Source organism: Athene noctua, chromosome 8 (assembly GCF_965140245.1).
Source record: "Athene noctua chromosome 8, bAthNoc1.hap1.1, whole genome shotgun sequence".
In the NCBI taxonomy this organism is placed as follows: Eukaryota; Metazoa; Chordata; class Aves; order Strigiformes; family Strigidae; genus Athene; species Athene noctua.
The window spans coordinates 18,564,748-18,583,752 of NC_134044.1; the positions used below are offsets into that span (position 1 = coordinate 18,564,748).

The window sequence follows — 19,005 nt, forward strand, 5'->3', positions numbered from 1 at the left end:
GAAGGCTTGAGCATGTTTGAGAGAGTGTAGATTGGGGCCTGTAATCTTATGCCATTAGGCCAATGAAATTATTTTGAGCTAAGCTAAACTGCAAATGTGTGCAGATCTAGATAGTGCTGTTGTCTCTGCTGTCTCTTAAACCCACTCACTCTTATTTTCAAGTGAAGTAGCTATTCTGTCTGTGGTTTTTCTACTTTAACTAAACTGGATGAAGGAAAGCTTTCACTGAAGTTCCAATGGTCACAAAAAAAGAAGTCTGTTCATATAAATTAAAGGGATGGTCCAGGCACTGCCTGTCCTAGTTTGCTCATGATCACTGATGTGGTATTGTCCTATTTTGGTTAAATGCTTTTCTTAGTATGAAAAGAACAAATGGCATTTTTCTGTGACAAATCTGACAATACTAGGCTTATGTATATGTTAGAGTAATGGAGATGAAATTCAGGTGGGTGAGATATTCTGCCCACCCCTACAGTAAAACCACAAATGGATAATTTCAGCAATGGAATCTTTTCTCACACTGCTAAGAACCAGTTTTACCCCTTGTGGAATGGACACATACACATTTTGGTCTCTGGAGTGAGTGATTTTGCTTCTGATATACATACTCTGAGAACAAGAAAGCTTGTGCTTCCATACGCAGTCTTAGCAGAGGAGTGGATCTGTAGGAGGCAATGCAGTCAGCTTGTGTGCTGTTTTGTTTACACAAATTAAAACCAGCAAGCTTGTATCCCACTGGTAATTTCATCATAGAGCATCAACCTACAGAGTGTTCTGTTGTCTCACCGGAGATGAATGTTAAAGTAGCGTTTGTACAGAGATGCTTTTCTTACAAGAATATACTTTGAAGAGACTGAAGATGATAACTGAAGTCAGGTACTCAAACTGATTTAACTTTTATTTATTTCCCTCTTCCTGTAGGCTACAGTTCTGCATTAGTCATTTATCATGGAATGAAGCTGTGGTGCCACCATGGGGTTGGAGTTAAAGTAGAGGAAACTTTGGAGGAGATAAATTAATATAAATTTATAAGATATTGCTTGCATAAATAACAGAAAACAATAGTATTTATATCCTCTTATAGCACGGTTACCTAGAATAATACATAAGGTAAATACTACGATATGGACATGGCTGCTATTCCACTATACGTAGCTGACTTGTTCTTCTGTTTTATCAATTTCATTCTCTGTGAGCAGCAATGTATCCAGCAGAATGGCTGATGATGCTTGGATGGGTGAGCTCCTCAGCCTCATTGGGCTCTGGTACATAATGGGGTTAATCCCATTTCTCATCCCATGCATGACAAAGAGCTTGGAATTTTCTGCCACAGAGCTTCTGAAAGAGATCCTGCTGGAGCCCTTCCGAAGAGCCTTGATAGGCTTTGTGGTCCTGTAGTTGCAAGTGATATACCTGCTGAAAGCTTCCCTAAATGTTTTGTTGAAGAGTGTATAGACAAGAGGGTTCACTCCTGAAGATACATATCCTATCCAAACAAATATCTCCATAAGCTTTTGAAAAATCTCCTTGTTGCAGGAGTTGCACAGAACTGAACTTATGTTTGTTATGAAGAATGGGCACCACATCAACAAGAAAAGAAAAAATACAATCCCTAGAACTTTTGATGCCCTTTGTTCGTTGGTGATTGTTTGCATGGACTTCCTCCCAATAGTAGATGTTCTGCAGATAGGCATGTCATTGGGCAAAGTCTTGTCCTTTCTAGAGCCATTTAGCATGGCTATCTTTTCTGGTGAGGAGGCAGGTGTTGTGTCACGCTGAAATACTGTGGACACAGTTGACCAAGTGAAACGCTGAGGTGGCTTGTTGATCAAGTAGGCCTTCTTGCGTAGCACTTGGATTGTCAGAAAATAAGTGACTATCATGATAGCAAGGGGTATGAAGAATGCGGCCACTGATCCGTAAAGAATGAAGTCATGAAAACGATCCGGCATCAGGACACACGTGATGTTTGTAGAGTTGCCATTGCCATCTTCAATGCCTCTGATAGGGATTGGAATAGCAATGCCTACAGGAGAAAAACCAAGTACTTCAGCATACGATAATTGCTTGCAATCTCTTTTTTTGGACCTGAAGCCTGACAGTCTCTAAAGAAAGGTAGTTCCTGAGCTCTGGAGCAGGCACAGGGTGACGGAGAGAACATGTTGAGACCATCACATGGGTAATTGGGCAAATAGTACTTTGCAAGACTTGGCAAGCTCAGCTTTACAGAGTGCCCTTTCTAAGTAGATTAGGCCTAACCCTTAGCAAGTGAGGAAGCCGTATAAAGTTGCCAACTTCTCAAGTGTAAAACACATGAATTGCTTTGACTCTAGTTGTTAGAATTAGCATGGGTTTTCCTCCAGTGAAATGTGTTTCCCTAATGCCATCTGCTCCCCACCCCCCCCCCGAGTAACCTTTGCACTTTTTGAAAGGCAGTTCTGTAAATACATAAATCTCATCTTTCCTTCTTATCTTAACCACATCAAGAGACTGGACACAGCTGATTTTTTTCACCCTGCTTGACTTTCATATATACAAGTAGTTAACTAGTTGCCAGAATTATGCAGTGTGTGTTAGAGATGGATTTGTTGTTTAAAGTCTCTTACATATTTAAGAGTGTTTAAATGAGGCTAGCTAGCTCTGTAATTCACCACTTGTTTAAAAAAAAATGTTAGCAGTCTTGTCTTTTAAATTAATTTTTTATAACCACTAAATTACAGTCAGCACTTCATTTGCCAGCAGGCTGACTTTACAACAAAAACAATGGGTTCCTTGCTGTCTGGTGAAGGTTATTTGTGCCATGTTTCCTGATACCACTTAATGAGATCTAGGGATTTACTGTATTCCTCTGCTACTCTGCTTACTGAAGTTGGTTGAAGGCAGCAAGAGCAAAATGGTTTACCCTTCAGACATTTGATCCCTTTCTTAGTAAGAGGGACACCTTCAGATACAACAAACATTTAAAATGAGGATTGAACCAAATTAACCTTTGATTTGGAGAACTTGGCTCAGCTGCAGAGTATTTTTGTGTTAGATAAAAAAGAAAAAGTACAGCACTGATTAATAACAATAAATCAGGCATTAAAAGGTCAGCTTTTAAGTGTCTTGTCATGCTAACAGTTTCCTTGTGATAAAATAGAGATAGCATATTTTCTCCTGTTAGAACAGCTCTTCCAGAATTTTTTTCAAGTTGGAATTTTTAGGTTTAGGTGTGTATGTCTCATCCAAGAAGGTGGATGTACCCATTCTCCTATTCATCATTGGCCTTAATAATCCAGAATAATTTTCGTTTTTTTCTTGCCCAGAGAATGTATAGCACTATGCCTGTGGCTGCCTGCAGCATGCATTGAGTGATTTGAATTAAGTGTTTTCACCTCCTTAGCTCATTTAACAGATTTATTTTTTTAAGCATGAAAGACAGGTGAGGTGCCACATGCATATCACAGAGGTGTTAATATAATAAAAATTTATACATTGACATCCTTTATATAAATCGTTCAGCTTTGTTTGGTTTTGGTTTTTTTTTGTTTGGGAGTTAGCCTTTCTACGTGCTATATTGCCAGTGCATCTCAGTCTTCGGTGTGAATGTTACTATCCACTCATTTATCTTTCAGTCTTTGATGTAAGTAATTAACCTCTATTTACTTGCTTCATGGGATAATTCTAAGGCATGGATTTTAGCAGCATCTACTAAAGGCTTACAGCTGTGTTTGGGACAGAATATGCTACCACAGGAACATGAAATCTTGCTTTCCCAGGAGACATGCTATACATGCAGATACTATCTTCTGGTTTTATGATGTTTAGGACCATGAAGAAGAGTGGTGATTATCCCTACTCAATCCTTGCCCTTTCTGATAAGCCTGATAAAGAGTAGTGGTTCAGGTAGATTTTTGTGATGTAGCTATGTATGATCTAAGAGGTGGACTTAGGCCAGCCCAGGTGTTAGGGTCTGCTAATCAATAATACTTGACTAGAGTTTCCATTTTGCCCAGCTTTCACGTATTGTTTTGGACATGAAAAACTTCTGCACTCCTTTTTCAGTCTCCGAGTCTCACATACCTATTGAAATGAGCCAAACCACGATGATTTTGATGATTGTTGTAGCCCATGAATTGTACTGACTAGCCTGGATTGGCTTTTTAATCGCAATGTAGCGGTCTAGTGAGATGGCACAGAGGTGCATGATGGAAGCTGTGGAAAAGAGGACATCAAGGAACAGCCAGATAGGACACAAGGCAGTTGGAAAAGGCCAGGCATTGTCTGAAAGAGAACAGAAAATTCATTAGAATCTAAACTTTTTTGAGAGGTTTCAGTGTGTGGTTTTCCCTTGGCATCAGTACCTTTGAGAAGCTCGTAATACTACAGGAACGGAGCTTTGTCACTGCCTCAGCTGGATTCTGTCTTACACTTTAGTTAGCTCCTAACTAGCATGGTTGCTGCCATCATATTGATCAGGCTGTTTGTGTATTACAAACCTTTCCTTATCTTTTTGTCCTTTTCAGATCATAAACTCTTTGTGGCAAGGGTCATAACCAATGTATTAGTCAATCATTGCAGAATTATGGTTGAATCTTAGTAGTGGTCTCTAAGTATCTAGTTCACACAGTTTTAAAATTAGTTTACTGTGTCACTTGACCAGATACAGTTGAGCACTAATGTGGCAGAGCAGGGCTCTTCTGTCTCAGTAATGATTTAATAAAAATTGAAGGGCTTTCATGTGTGCCTTCCCACCCCACCCCCCAAGAGCGATGGCTTGGATTTTAAGTCTGGCATCCTGTTTTGTACAGTAGTCGTCAGTCTTTAATGTTAATCTTTATAGCAAACATAGGGTCTGTCAGCTGCATTGTGTCCCAGATAAAGGTTTTGTAGCATTCAGCTTTCCAAAAGGCTCATATTTTTCATCAATGTTTACAACACCAAACTGAATGAACTTTAATGAAACTCGATTTTTTTTTTTTCTTAGCTGCTTTATTTTCACTCAAGTAGTTTGCATTGCAATCCAGCACTAGCAGCATTTAACTTGAGGTGCACCTTAGTGTTATGTGTCTATAAGAATGTTCTGTAGTCCTAGGGAAGAATGTGTGAACACAGAAGTTTTTTCTATTTCTAATGGTAGAAGTTGATGTACTAAATATATATTCTCCTTCCTTATAAAATTCAGCTGTACTCAATCAGTAGGCACATTAATAATATTGCCAGAGAAATCAGTTCTTCATGGAATGACAATTAAGGAAAAAAAAACCCAAACCCGACATTTCTAACAAATCAGATTGGTTTTAATTTCCTTGCACTGAATAAATAGATCTGTGTGCTGAGAATGCTGAATGAGCTGGTCTATCATAATGCCCAGTCTTATCAATGTGGTAATGTTAGGGTAGTTTGAGATTAAAACATTTTTTTCAGAAAAAAAAAATTATAATAGTGATGCCTCGATTTGAATTATAAACTCCAGAGGATGGAAAATTTTATAAAGTCGTATATAGTACGTACTTGTCTGTACTCTTACCTATGTTGGAAAACCTTGCCTGTTAAAGAATGGATGGAGCCCTGAACGGAACCTCATCTATCCCCAAAGCAGTGGACTCCAGGTGAGAATGATGTAGAGAAGTAGGGAGGTGATAGTCCTGCACTGGTGAGGCCAGTGAGTACTGCAGTGAGTATTGTGTCCAGTTTTGGGCACCTCAATATGAGAGAGATATTGAGGTGCTGGAGCGAGTGCAGAGGAGAGCAGTGAAGCTGGTGAAGGGCCTGGAGAATAAATCCTGTGAGGAGCGATTGAAGGAGCTGGGACTGTTTAGTTTGAGGAGGAGAAGGCTAAGGGGAGACCTCATCACTCTGTACAACTACCTCAAAGGACATTGTAGAGAGGTTGGTGCTGGTCTCTTCTCACAGGTAATTAGTGACAGAACAAGAGGGAATGGCTTTAAACTGCAACAGGGGAGGTTTAGGCTGGACGTTAGGAAAAAATTTTTCACAGAAAGAGTGGTCAGACAGTGGAATAGGCTGCCCAGGGAAGTAGTGGAGTCACTATCCCTGGATATGTTTAAGGGTCATTTAGATGAGATGCTGGGGATATGGTGTAGGGGAGAACTTTGTAGAGTAGGGCTGATGGTTGGGCTCGATGATCCCAGGGGTCTTTTGCAACCTGAATGATTCTGTGATGTAGGCAGTGAGGCAGAAGGAGAAGAGGCAGTCTATTTTCAAATCATTAACTAGTAAATTTTAGTATCTAACAGCATATTTCCTAAAATAGATATCATGGTTAAAATTATGCTTTAAAAAATTATTCTGTCAGGCAGGTATGAGAAGGTTGCAATTAGTACATTATGTAACGCTTACTCATTTAACTTTTCTATCTACACTTTCAACTGGCAGTAAGGTATGGTGCCTTTCTAAAGAAAAAAAAAAAGGAAAACCCAAGTATCTTGTGGCTCATGTAACCAGCTGTAAAAAAAGAAAAAAAGTGAGGGTAAAAAATTACCATTAAAGGAAATAATTGATTTGATAGGCTTTAAATGTTTTTGCTCACTCCAGAAAAATAAGATGACTACTTTTGACTCTGTAATGAACAACTAGGGCAGATAAAATGTGAACAATGGAAAGTGCCATTGAAGGATGGCAGGTAACACAGCTGGATTTCAAGTGAGCAGCTAATACTTCTGTTGGAGAGTACTTACATGCTGCTCCCTGGATTATAAGTGCTTTGCTTTTTGGAGAATTGCAGTGTGACAGATTCTCTCCTTTTGTAATTAATTTAGCCTTTGCAGAAGAAAACCCTCAAATATTTTGCAACAAAAAGCCCTTTTTCTTCTTTTAAATATAGATGCATTTAAACCGCTATCTGATGGAAAGCAACTTTGTACATTTTACGAGTTGTAAGAGCTTTTGTTAGTTGATAAGTGCAACTGAACAGAGAAAGCTTTGTCTTTATTTTTGTCTTGGTTTGAACTGGGTGCAGAAGGCAATATGTTATCACATTTGTGATTATAGCATTATGTATTATACTTACAGCATTATGTATTTGTGTGCATGAGATGTTTTTTTATCTAGACAAAATCAGGGTAGACTTTAAATGCAGTAGGTGACAAGAATTGAAGAATATGGTTATTATTTAAACAAACCAAATATTATGAAACCAATACCTTAAGGTCCAGAAGTGTCACATAGTTGTCTAGGATTCATACCGTGATATATTTTGGTTTTACTTGATTTGTTGGTTACACCTGTGTTGGAAGCTCTGTGCCTAGTGTTTGAAGGACTGCTCTGGACTGAGATTTTGTGCTTTCCTGGTGTTGGTGTTGTCACTGTTGGCCTGTTCTGTTAGTTTGGGAGTAGGGAAAAGATGGATAATTAATTTGGCCTCAGGACTCAGAAAGCATTGCTGTCCCTTGAACATAATGGTGACCTGCTTGCTTGTTGTCTTGCTTTATAATTCAAACTAAAGGTAAAATGAGTACATCCTGCCCAGTGCTGATACAAAGTCATTAGCAGGTCATGCTTAGTTGGATTGTTAGAAGTTCTGAATCTCCTAGTATAGATCCAGACTGCTGAAGCAGATCAGAGCATTTACTGGGCTGACTGACATTCTCCACCTTCTTTTTCCTTGGGAGTTGAAATGTTGATTTGAAGAAACTAGTGAATTGGATTTTTAAATTATTTTTTAAAATGCCTAGGTTATCTGACAAACGTGGCTGTCTCAAAACTTTCTGGGTTCTTCATCAGGTGGTACAAGATAAAAAGATATTCCTCCTTCCTAAAAACCTTGCCTTGGATCTTCTCAGCGCTGCAGTAGTGCTGCTGTTACAGACTGTTTTCCTTATTTTGAGTCAATACAAGATAAAATACATGTTTTAAGATTTGCTTTGCATTAAGAAGGGTAAGATGAGCTTTTACCACAACTGCCTACCCTTGATAGTTTTTACATAAGAAAAGCTTTATTTATAGGAAGTACCTTGGAAATGTGTAACCCTTAAAACAAAATACAGTATAGAAGAGCTGCTCTTGCTATAAGTCAAAACATTTTTTGAAAGGCTAGGAGAAAGCACTGCTTGTGTGCATGTGTAAACTTGATTAAGGGAGTTCTTTAAACTGACGTGGAAACCATTTGTTCTACTGCAATAAGGGCCGCTGAAGCGTGTTGCCTATAAAGGATTTTGTTGCTGTTAGATAATAATGCTTTTACTGAGGTGGAAATTGGATATTTTTAATCACTAGCTGAGTTAAGTATAGGCTTCAATCGTGTGTGTAGCCTGCGTGTCTGGTGTTCACCCTCATGTCAGTATTCAGCTTTGTGGACTGCATAGACCTGGAGTTTCCAGGCTGCTCTCTTGCTGTTTCACCCCTGTGGTTGCCTGTCTTTATTTCTCTGCTACAATTTTAGCTTCAACAGTAGTTGTTTGCTGTCATGTAGATTTTTTTAAATTTAGCCAAAGTTGTTTTGTTTTTAATTAGAGTTTCTTTGTGAGGAATGCACCTTTATTTTCTTATTTAGATTTAGAGATTTTGGAAAGTAGCCTTCAGTTAAAGCAGTTTTCTCTGGTAGTTTGCACAAGGAAGAAAGGAAGATTTGCTTCATCAGTAATGGGGGAAGATTAAGATGGTGATTGTTTGTGATAGATTTTAAAAATAATGGTTTGCAGCCTAGGACAATCAGCTTTACCTTCTGATTTTTAAGTGGATGAATATCAGGAATGGAGAATATATTTTAAATGATGTTACATACCCTGTCTCCAGGTAACCTAGTGTCCACCAAGCCATGGACAACAGACTTCTTCCTGCTGCAGACTTTGCAAATGAGAGGATCTCTCAAGCTTATTTGTGAATTTCACTGTCTGATGAATAACAACGGTTTTGCTTTCTTTTAGTAGTTCTGAGTGTTAGAAACTTGGATAACTCTTATGAAAGCTAGATTTCAGAGAATGCAATTATTTCCTAACATGCCCTCCTTTTTTTTTTTTTTAAAGAAATGAGAAGAATTTAGCAAGCAATAAAAGCAATGAACTGTTTGTATATTCTGACACTTGCACTCCTAAATTAAAATTGCAGTGTATATTTGTACCAGAGTACATTTTGGTCGCTCTGCTGAGAAACAATCTGCTGCTCATGGCATTATAACCTGTGAGTAAGCTACAGATTTATTTATTTATGTATAAAAGAGACATCTCTTTATTACAGAGATAGTCTACTTCTGAAGATTTTTCTGTAAGCATACTATCAGGGCATGGAGCCAATATCTGTAGTAGGTTTTGAATTTGAACACTCTGTGACACATTAGTTTATGCAGTCAGGATCATGTAATGTGACTGCACTTCAGTTCACACCTTTTCCCTCAAATACTCTGCACGTAATTAGATATCAGCCCCAAATCGGAAGCATAATATTTGTATTCTGTATCTAGAAGCTGCACCCAGCTATTTCATTATTATGGAAACATTCCTGTGTGGAAGTGCCAGGAGATTTAATTGGCTCTGTGGCTATCAGTGATTATTCTAGGTTCAAGTAGTTATCTGGCTAATGTAGCTTCAAGATTTAGACTTGTTATGTATTTAAATGTCTGTTCTAGCTTCATTCCAGTAACTCCTCGTGTTTTGCTCATGCTTTGAACTTCTATAAACACCTCAGCATCTTCTCCCAGTCGGTGAAGAGGCAAAGCAGTTTTTCTGGTTGGCTGCCAAAGACTTGTATGCAAGAAATTTCAGTTTTAACCACTGCTATGTGAAAGGCTGGTCACAGTCTTACTTAGTTAATTATAACTAATTTGGCTACTTTCTTGTAAATTTCCTGCAACGTGAAAGATGCTTTTGTTTGACTTTAAAATTAAGATTCCTAGCATGCTTTAAACTGTTGTAACCAGGGTTTCGCACTGGATTAATTGAGAGATTAAGGAGAAATAGTCTCTTTATAAAGTTAAAAGAAAAGATTTACTAGTCTAGAAAATGAAAAAAAAATTAAAAATCCAAACCAAAAAACTACCACCACGAAAAAACAACTCCACAAAATCCTGAACTCGCCTTTCCTTTGTATTGATTGCTAGTCTAATGCTAGTACTTTATATGGTTAGTAGTTTTATTTTTATTATTGAGGTCTTTGGCAGGAACTAAGCAGTTACAGTATCTGTGTATAAGTATGTATATACATATCGGTTTCTTGCCTCTACACTCACATACGCACACATATGACATACCACAGCTTTTTATATCAGTGACTGGTTATTTTCAAGTTAGAAATCACTGTCCTGGTCATATACAGTCATTTTTCTTTTTAGAAACTGTTGCTTGAAAAAAGACTATTTTATGGTCTCAACACTGAATTCTCACCTCCAGTTCATACTTGTGTTTAGGGAGAAAGCAGTCTGTAATACACAGACATTTAGTCTCAAGGCATTTAGTGAATAAACACATTTGTTAATAAAGTGATACCAGCCTTCTGCAGCAAACAAAAGCTACTGATGGCCTTTTGAAATAAAGTTTATGATTATATTTGCTTGTTGCTCAGGCAACTCTTCCAGATCTAGCATAGGAAAAATGAATTCCTGCAGACTTTCATTATGTAGGACCCAGTTGTAATCTGTATCTTAAAGATAATTGTGTAAATCCGTAAGTTTACTGAAAAACCCATCTCGTTGATTTTTTTTCTGCATTTGTATGACATGAAAATAGACCATTTAAAATGTATTCTTAAAGAAACTTTAGGAGTAGAAGAGGAGACTTTCCCGTAGAGCTGCCTCTGATTAGTTGTCAAAAGCAATATCTGAGATAAAGCAGGGTATGAGAGAATATTTAAAAGTTGTGCTTGTTCTGTAGTGTCTAACCAGAAAGAAAATGTCACACCCAGTGTATAGTCCTGTAAAAAATGCCTGGTTTTTCTCCATATGAACCAGACTAAATGGATAAATCTGAATCTCAAACATTAGGTACACAGATGGAGGCTTCCTGGGCCTGACAGATGAGTTAATTCTTTGTGACACTTTACAAACCTGCCACTTTCCCTACAGTGGGAGAAAATCAGTTTCTTTGAAACTGGTACTGGTAAAGTTTGTTGTCACTGATGGTGCCAGAGACCATCTCTGACTGCTTATGGAACTTAGAGTCAATGCTAAGGTAAAATCAGGTGCCTGACTCCTAGAAAGTTCAAAACATGTTCAGTGTACTGAATAGATGCCTAGTATTCATTTCACGTTTTTTAGGAGAAGATTGTCTGCAATTAGTGTCATATCCAGCAGAACAGATGCCAGCGTTGTGCTGATGTTGTTAAAAATAATATTACACTGTAGAAAATGTAATTTCCCATGTCCAGCTCCAATTTAGTTTGTTCTGATTCTTGGATGATTTTTGAATGGTTTGTTTCAAAGGAGAGAATATCCACAGTGGGTATACTTCCCATAAAGACATTAAGCTATATTAAGGTGAGAGGGAGAGAAGATTTAGCAGCCCTCATCCAAGTGATTTTTAAAATTGTAATGGTGGAAAGCAGACAGTTTTTCGATTTAAATTAGACCTCCCCAAATCATACCCCATATGCTAGTCTGATGAAACAAATGCACTGTACTTACCAAATAATATTATGAGAAGGGCTATCGGCATCACAAACAGACCCACAAGCAAATCTGCCACCGCCAAGGATGTCAAAAAGTAGTTGGTAGCATATTGCAACTTTTTCTCCAGAGACACTGCCAGTATGACAAGTATGTTCCCCCCAATGGTGGGGATTATCACCAGGAGGATCAGTAAAGCTGCCCAACGCACTTTGTTTCCTTGTTCGTCACTTGAGTAGTCCTGCTTGGGTTCTCCCGTTACTGAGAGAGGCGACAAAGATCCATTGCCAACTCCAGACCCATTCAAGAAATGTAGAGGATAGGACATTTTTGTGTCCAGCAGAATGTATTCAGGAGCTGTATTTTGCGCAGGAATTGTGTATGATGTGAGAGTTCACTGTTCCTTTCTGGTCCAGGATGGTCCTGAAGAAAGGCCAGCATGGTCAGTATGGTAAACTGGTCATCTGCTATTTTGAGATACAGTAACCATGTCCGAGCTGGTATCCATTTTTTTTATCCTGTGCCTTGCTGGGCGCAATTAGGTCTTAAAAATGAAAGTCCTGTCTTGTGTCCATCTCTGGTTGGTAGGGTTCAGTGGTCTGGTTTCCCCTTTATAGCGAGGTTCAGGTTTCAGAAGATTATAGGAGACAGTTCAATAGCTGTGAAAAGTAAGCAGTGCATTAGCTGCTTTTTTTTTTTTTTCTTTTGATTGCAGTAAAAAGTGATAGATTAATTTGGATGCCAAATGGTTCCCTTTAGGTACGGTGTACATAGATTTGCTCTTTGTAAGTACAGACTGATGCAAAGGCAGATACTTGCGTTATGTATATGCAACTCCTCCTCTCCTGAGTGTCTAGTCTCTAGCAGTGTGTGCGTAGGCAGACAGCAGTTCCCATCTTTCCCCTTATTAAGAATCCTATTTCTTCACAGAGGGTCACCCCAAAAATATCTTCAGAAATGATGTATGAGGTTTCCGTTTTAATGTCTACAGTTACTAATTTATCAGGTGAGGGTCAGGAAGCTGTAGACAATAAAACACTGGTGACAGTCTCAAGGGGACCGTAAAGATTTATGGAACTGAGACATCTAAATTTATCCATTACTTGGGGGGGGGAGGGTGTGTGTGGGGGGGAGTAAACTGCTTGATTTTGTAATCTGAGCAGGGCTTTTATTAAGCACAGCCTTTTCTCTCCCTCTCTTTTTCTTTCTGTTTCTCTCTCTCAACTCTGCTGAAGACTTTAACGCTTACATTTCCCCCTTGAAGCAGAGACTAAAACAGCTGTCACGGCATTAAGCTGAACGAACGCTCAGTTACTGAGAAGATATGATGTGTTGCAATTTTCAGGTGAAGGAAACCTTACCTTTTTCTCGTGCATTTTAGTAGAGTCCACTTTGCATCCAAGAAGATCCTTTATAATCTTCTTTTTCATCACATGGTGGATTTTAAGATAAGATTTTTCACTACTTTCTGAAAAACAGATTGTTCATTTGGTTTTGGTTTTTATAATTTTTCTAAAGCTTGTCTGTATGCGTTTTTGTTTAGCACTTAGGTTTCCTCTAACACCAAGATTAAGAATTCCTATTTTGGGAAAACTGTATTTCCTACCCAGGTATTTTCTCCAACTCTTGAATGGTGGAGAAGATTCATTCCTGTCACATTTAAAAAATGATAGAAATAAGGTTGTGTTCTTTTTTTGCTGTTGTTTCTCTTCCATTCCTTTGATGATTTTACTTAAGTGATTAGCAGAGTCTATGCAGTTTTCATTAGCAAAGCTCACAGTCTGCTGCTTCCCTTGTTTGTTGATTGACTCATTCCAGTGTATCCAGCTCCAGTGCTTGAAAAGCAGGGAAGAGAATGAGAGGGGCTTTGGCTGGAAAAGAGCCAGAGAGGGTTAATTGATTCCGTGCTCCAGTACAATAATGTGTGCTCCTTGTAGCTGTATCAGGGTTTGCAGATCCTGTAAACGACCCTTCATGCTCCAGTATTGTAGCTCCGGGCACCAGAGCTGTGGATGCCTGTGCGCACTCGCTCTTGCTCGCTTGCTCTCTGGACGGAAGCATGGTTAACCCTAAAAAGTTCTGCTGCCCTATAAACACTCCAGGTTTTTTCTTGACTAATTTTATAACAGTATTGTTTAGCAAGCTATTTTGTGTGTGCACTGCTACTTTAAATATTTCTTCATGCAGCTGCTTTTTATTATCATGTGTTCTCTTTTGTTACCCTCCAACTTTCAGTCAGATGTGTGTGTCTTAGAGCTCCACATTGAAATGGAAATAGAGCTCACTTCCAAGGACATCAGCTGGACAAGTGTGTAACAGAGTCCTTGAGTTTAAGGCCAGAAGAGACCATGAGATCATGGTCTAACCCCTTGTATATCACCACTGGCCATTACATTCCATGAATTGCTAGTGCTCACCAGGCTTGAGCTGGGAATCGGGTCATCAGTGAACTGTGAATCAATTTATATTTCTTTTAAAAAAATTAAAAAGAAATTGTGTCTTTAGGATACAGCTGCTTTGGAGCTGAAGAGAGAAAGCTGCTGCCAGAAATTAATAGAAATATTTGACTTAGTGTGTTCAGATCATACAATAAAATTTCCATCAAAGTAGTTTTCACTCATTCCTTATTTTTCCTGTTTAAAGGAAACCTTCAGTAATATTCCATGCAGTATTGACTTGCAATTGACTTTTGATATCTTTATTCTTGAGAAAAGTCTGTATTAGGAAATAAAGGTATTTGTTATCTGACCACCTCCCCATTGTCACCCTGACAGTACTGAGAGTAGAGCACATGAAAACAGAAAAAACAGAAATCAAGAGAGGACAATACTGTATTGGGCTGATGAGCATTTGGATTCAGTTTTCATTAAGCTCGGCTATGTCTAATCAACTTCTGTTTTATTTTATAAATCTTGAAGGCTCTCCTGGAATTAATTTAACCATACTTGAACTGTTTATGAAAATTTCTGTTGGATTAAATACAACCAGTGTTCACTCTTTCTGATTGTACAGATGAAGCTTGTTTTCCTTCATCATTGACACTTGAGCTATTTTCTTTCTTGTTGAAAGGCAGCTAGAATTATGACTGCTTTTGGGAGATGGAGCTATTGGCAGTCTGTCTGAATCATAAATGAAAAAAAAAATGTTCCTGAGTGAAACCACCAAAGTATGCTACACGATTAATCCTTTAACTTCAGTGGTCTACTTGTGGGTGTATGCCATGCGCAGATCTTCATGTCACATCTCTGAATATAAAGAACAGAATTACAATTTCTGGGGGAAAAAAAATAGACAATGCATCTATCAGAACCATCTGCTAATCATCAACACCAGTTACTGATCAAGCTGTGTTGTAGCCAAAGCATTATCTTGAAAAGGGTTTGTTGGTTTGGGGTTTTTTTACCTTTCACATTTTTCTTTTTCACAGCACAGAAGACACTATACCTCAATCACTTCAGTGTGGGGGAAGTATCAGAGTTATAAAAGTGTAATTTTGTCAACTTAAGTTCTGCATCACCTCTTTATAAATTTTCTTCACATATCACTGTCTGAGAAGCATCACTGTTGGTTACTGCAGTAAAGACCTGTTCTGGTCAAAGTGAAAATCAAGTGTTCACACTTCTCTGGAATGCCTCAGTGGATGTTACAATGTAATTTATGTGACAAAATCATCTCTTTAGCCATTAGAATGGCTAAATTAAATAGATTCGGGGTCAGGAGGCACCTTGATGAAGCACCAACTGAAGGCTGTGATGTTGCCTGCAGATTGCGCTGATGAAAGCTGTATAAATGCATTCGTATCTAATTGAAACGGAAATTATTTTTTTTAAATACAGATGAAAACAGTTTTCTTAGGAACTCATATAGAGAAAGATCATATGAGTTTAGTTGCATGTAGGTTTTCATAGCACATATACCTGCTTGGTGCACTGTTTCATTTCAGATGGCATGAAAACTTATCTTCCTTTTGTGATGTTTTTTGAACTTTCCCAGGTTTGAATAATTTCTGAGAAACACCTCCTCTTGTATATCTATTACAGATCTGCAGCAGGTTCTTTACTACGTGCTTCTGGCCAGGCTTTTTGTGCAGGCCACTACCCTGCCCCCACATCCAGTTCCTCTCCTGTGTTTAGCGAGTGTTAAACCCTAAATCTTGCCAGACCCGACTCCTAGTCTACTGTAACTGGAATATTTGAACAATGCATAGATATTTTTTTTCTACCCCTTGCTGTTATTTCTGTTTTCAAATTACCAATGCTATTTTATTTGAGTGGTGCCACATCTACGTTAGATGTGACCTGACACTGGTGACAGTGTTATTCAGTCAGTCCTTATCCCTCAAGTTCATCTGCTGTGCTTGTTGGCAGTGCTCAGACTCATCCTCCTGACAGTGGGAGGCCTCCTAGAAGTTCTCATTCTTCAGCAAGTCTTGCTTAGGCAACCAGGAGGCATTTCAAAGGAAAACATTGTGGAGAAGGAGTCTGTGTTGCACATGAGATAGTTGCAGGAAATTCCTGGTGCAGGAATAACTCGGATCTTTTTGTTGAGAGAGAAGGACATGGGATTTACACCCGTGTTTAGTCTACACCAAAATGTGTCAGTTTGTTGTATTTTTCTCTGCAGGTTTTCCATCTTCTATGTTTGCCCCCCTCTGCTACACACCCCCCCCCCTCAGAAATGATTGCTATTTGTGCAATTAGATATCTGCATTCCTGCTTTATTAACTCATTCATGGATGAAATTAAACTTCTGTTAAGCTTTTTCTTATTTTTTTAATCTGTCACTGTAATACCAAAGCAACTTGTGGAAACAGTTCTGTATCAAATGATTAATTCATGTCCAGTAGTTTATAAAGTAATAAATATTTAGAATCTTTTGAAATATAACTGAGGAAACTTAATGAGGAATTTAAAAGATATATTTGACATTGTTCTTTAATTCTCTGACATTTCATTTTTCAGTGAGTTACAAAGTCCTTAAATATTTAGACTAAAAAATAAGTGTATGTTAGTGATGCATCAGATGCTTCCATTTTTAGTCTCAATTACGAGTTTAATGGTTTATTTTCAGTATTCTGTTTATTTACTTATTGATTCTACCTTATATACATATATAGGGTTTAATGTTTAAATATTGCTGAAATAAAGAGAAATGGCAATAGTCCTCTACCTGTCAAGATGTGCAACTTACAGAATTGGCAATAAACTTCACAAAGGTATTTGGATGTGATTTTAACTGGACTGTGATCTAAGAAACTTAAGTGGAATATGTTTCAAGATACAGCAGTCCAAGTCTTTAATTTGACTTGTGATGTTGTTGCATGCCTCTTGGAAAAAAAAGACTAAAGGGAATTGTTAAACAGTCAATGTCTAACAGTGTTCCTCAACTTTCAGTAGCCCAATAGGGGCTTACAGATAAAGCCTGCTAAGAATTACAGTATCTGCAGATGTTACAGTTGTAATTATCATCAGAAGAAAAAAAACCTGTTTAGGTTCCTTACAGATTCCTAATAAGGCTGGTGTAAGAAATGTTTCATGGTGAAAAGGAACTACAGTTTCAGGGTACTCTGCAAACTGTGGAGAACCTTCCATGGTCAACATCATGAACTGAAAGGAAAGCTGACCACCTGTGTCCAGCGGATCTGGGTGGTTTGTTCATACTACTCTGTGTTAGTAACAATTGACATCCTGGGTTTTATTTTGTGAATTCTTGACTGGAGGCTTAAGAAAAGAGCCTCTCTCTTTTGAAGTAATGAAAAATCCAAAACTTTCTTTGGTTTCTCAGAAATTCTAGAGCACCCACAAGCTAAGCGTCAGCTTTTAGGCAGAGAATATAATATTTGTATGTGTATATAAATATGTCACTTATATTTAATTATATCCAGGAGATTAGCATCCCCAGGAATGAGATAAAAGCTAAGGCTAAGGCTAAGGTAATTGGGCAGTAGTTAAGCAGCTTCTTTTGTTCCCTCTGGTTTTGGTTTCCATGAATATTCAAAATCCTTTGCACATAGGGGGTTTTTTTCTTGTGGAGGTTTTGAGAGCAGCCAGTTGGTGAGTAAAACTCATAAAATGCTAGCTATTATGTTTTGCTGAGAATCTCTCATTACTGTCTTGGTGCATCTTTATTTTTCTTTATGGTTTTGTTTATGACTTCCAGAACGAACCAAACGGGATCTTGGAGAAGTCCTTAATCTACAGCCCATATATCATGACAGTGAAACTTATCCTGGTGTAGGGCGGAAACAAAGCTGTAGTTGACTACTGTGTTGAAGCCCTATAGGAGAAACCTTTAGGCATTTTTGTTGTCTTGATTCACTTCATTTCCTGGTAACAGAAAAAAGTTGAAGCTAGTTGTGATATTTTTTTTGTATACAGGTCTGGGTTCACTGACGTTGTGTTTTGATGGCATATATAGGAGCAGTTGAACAGTTTCCAGATGAAAATGAAGGAAATAATCAGACTGTTCTTTTGTCGTCATTTTGCTGTTGTAGTAAAATGTAATTGCAAAGTCAAACTGCTTGAGCAAAACCAGCGTTAGGAAAAAAGGAAGGAACCAGTGCATTAAAGATAATTTGTTTTTTAAAAATAGACATTGCCTATCTTTCTAAGATATATATCCCAGTTTAGAGATGTGCCTTAGGCTTTGATATAGGAATTTTTATATTAAATGACTGGACTTTGTTATGGGAAGGTCAGACTCGAGGACTATGGTATGTTGCTTCTGTCCTCAAAATATATTAAATATACTCCATTTTACTATGGCTTTTAATAGGGGGAAAAAAATTGTGTCTGCAGATGAAACTTCTGCCCACTAAATCTCCAGATGTTATCCTGATACTTCATGTGATGTTATCTTGGTGTTTAACGTGTAGTAAGAGCAGATGCCCATATTAGGACTGTTGCTGAACATGACTTCTGATAAACCATTTATCTTTTTTTAGTACTGTTTTAAGTTTTCTCATACTCTTCGGAGGTTTCTACTCAGTAAGCAGAATGATTCAGCCATCAGCACAACAGAGTAGCGGAGGTCTCTGACAGGGAGCAGGAGGGGTGGACTTGGTTTAGGAACCTGCGTGGGGCTTGGTACCAGTGAAGTGGAAACTTCGTCCGTCAGCAGCCGGACTGCCCCTCCACTGTGCTGTGTGTCAAGTGAGCAGCTGTGCTCTAAGGGAAGGGTGAAAGCCTGGGGCTGGGGGGAGAACATGGTGATGTTTCAAACATATTCCCCATCTGGGTTATCAGTTGGAAGTAATGCCACAGGAGCACGATTGCAGCCTGTAACTGCTTATGAGGGCTTTAATTTTTCTTTTGATCACTTGACAGAATTGTTTTGTGTTTTATGAATTTTATTAAGTGTGGGTTTGGTTTTATATGGGCTACCTTTGGCAACAGTGTGTAGGACTTTGTAAAGTGTCTCAGCAATAAAGTGAGCAAGCAAATGTTACTGCTTAAGCATTGATGCCAACA

The 19,005-nt window shown here is 38.3% G+C and overlaps 2 protein-coding genes across 2 annotated transcripts in view; one reads left to right on the forward strand and one right to left on the reverse strand.

Annotated features, from left to right (window-relative positions):
- Window positions 1–19,005, forward strand: part of PSMD1 (proteasome 26S subunit, non-ATPase 1) — a 75,019-nt gene that overhangs the window by 26,957 nt on the left and 29,057 nt on the right. The window lies entirely within an intron of this gene.
- On the reverse strand, window positions 1,146–11,864 carry HTR2B (5-hydroxytryptamine receptor 2B). The gene is made up of 3 exons (XM_074912352.1): window positions 11,555–11,864; window positions 4,063–4,263; window positions 1,146–2,026 (listed from the first exon to the last, which is right to left on the reverse strand). Exons 1-3 carry the CDS (start codon window positions 11,862–11,864, stop codon window positions 1,146–1,148), a joined length of 1,392 nt encoding a protein of 463 aa, XP_074768453.1.

What these genes read in the sequence shown, in the direction of transcription:
- HTR2B (XM_074912352.1), bottom strand. Translation starts at nt 11,864, where the DNA reads ATGTCCTATCCTCTACATTTCTTGAATGGGTCTGGAGTTGGCAATGGA. An exon ending in CCTTCTCATAATATTATTTG is followed by an intron (nt 4,264 to 11,554) that starts GTAAGTACAGTG and finishes GTTCTCTTTCAG; the next exon opens with ACAATGCCTGGCCTTTTCCA. An exon ending in GGTTTGGCTCATTTCAATAG is followed by an intron (nt 2,027 to 4,062) that starts GTATGTGAGACT and finishes TTTCTCCTGTAG; the next exon opens with GCATTGCTATTCCAATCCCT.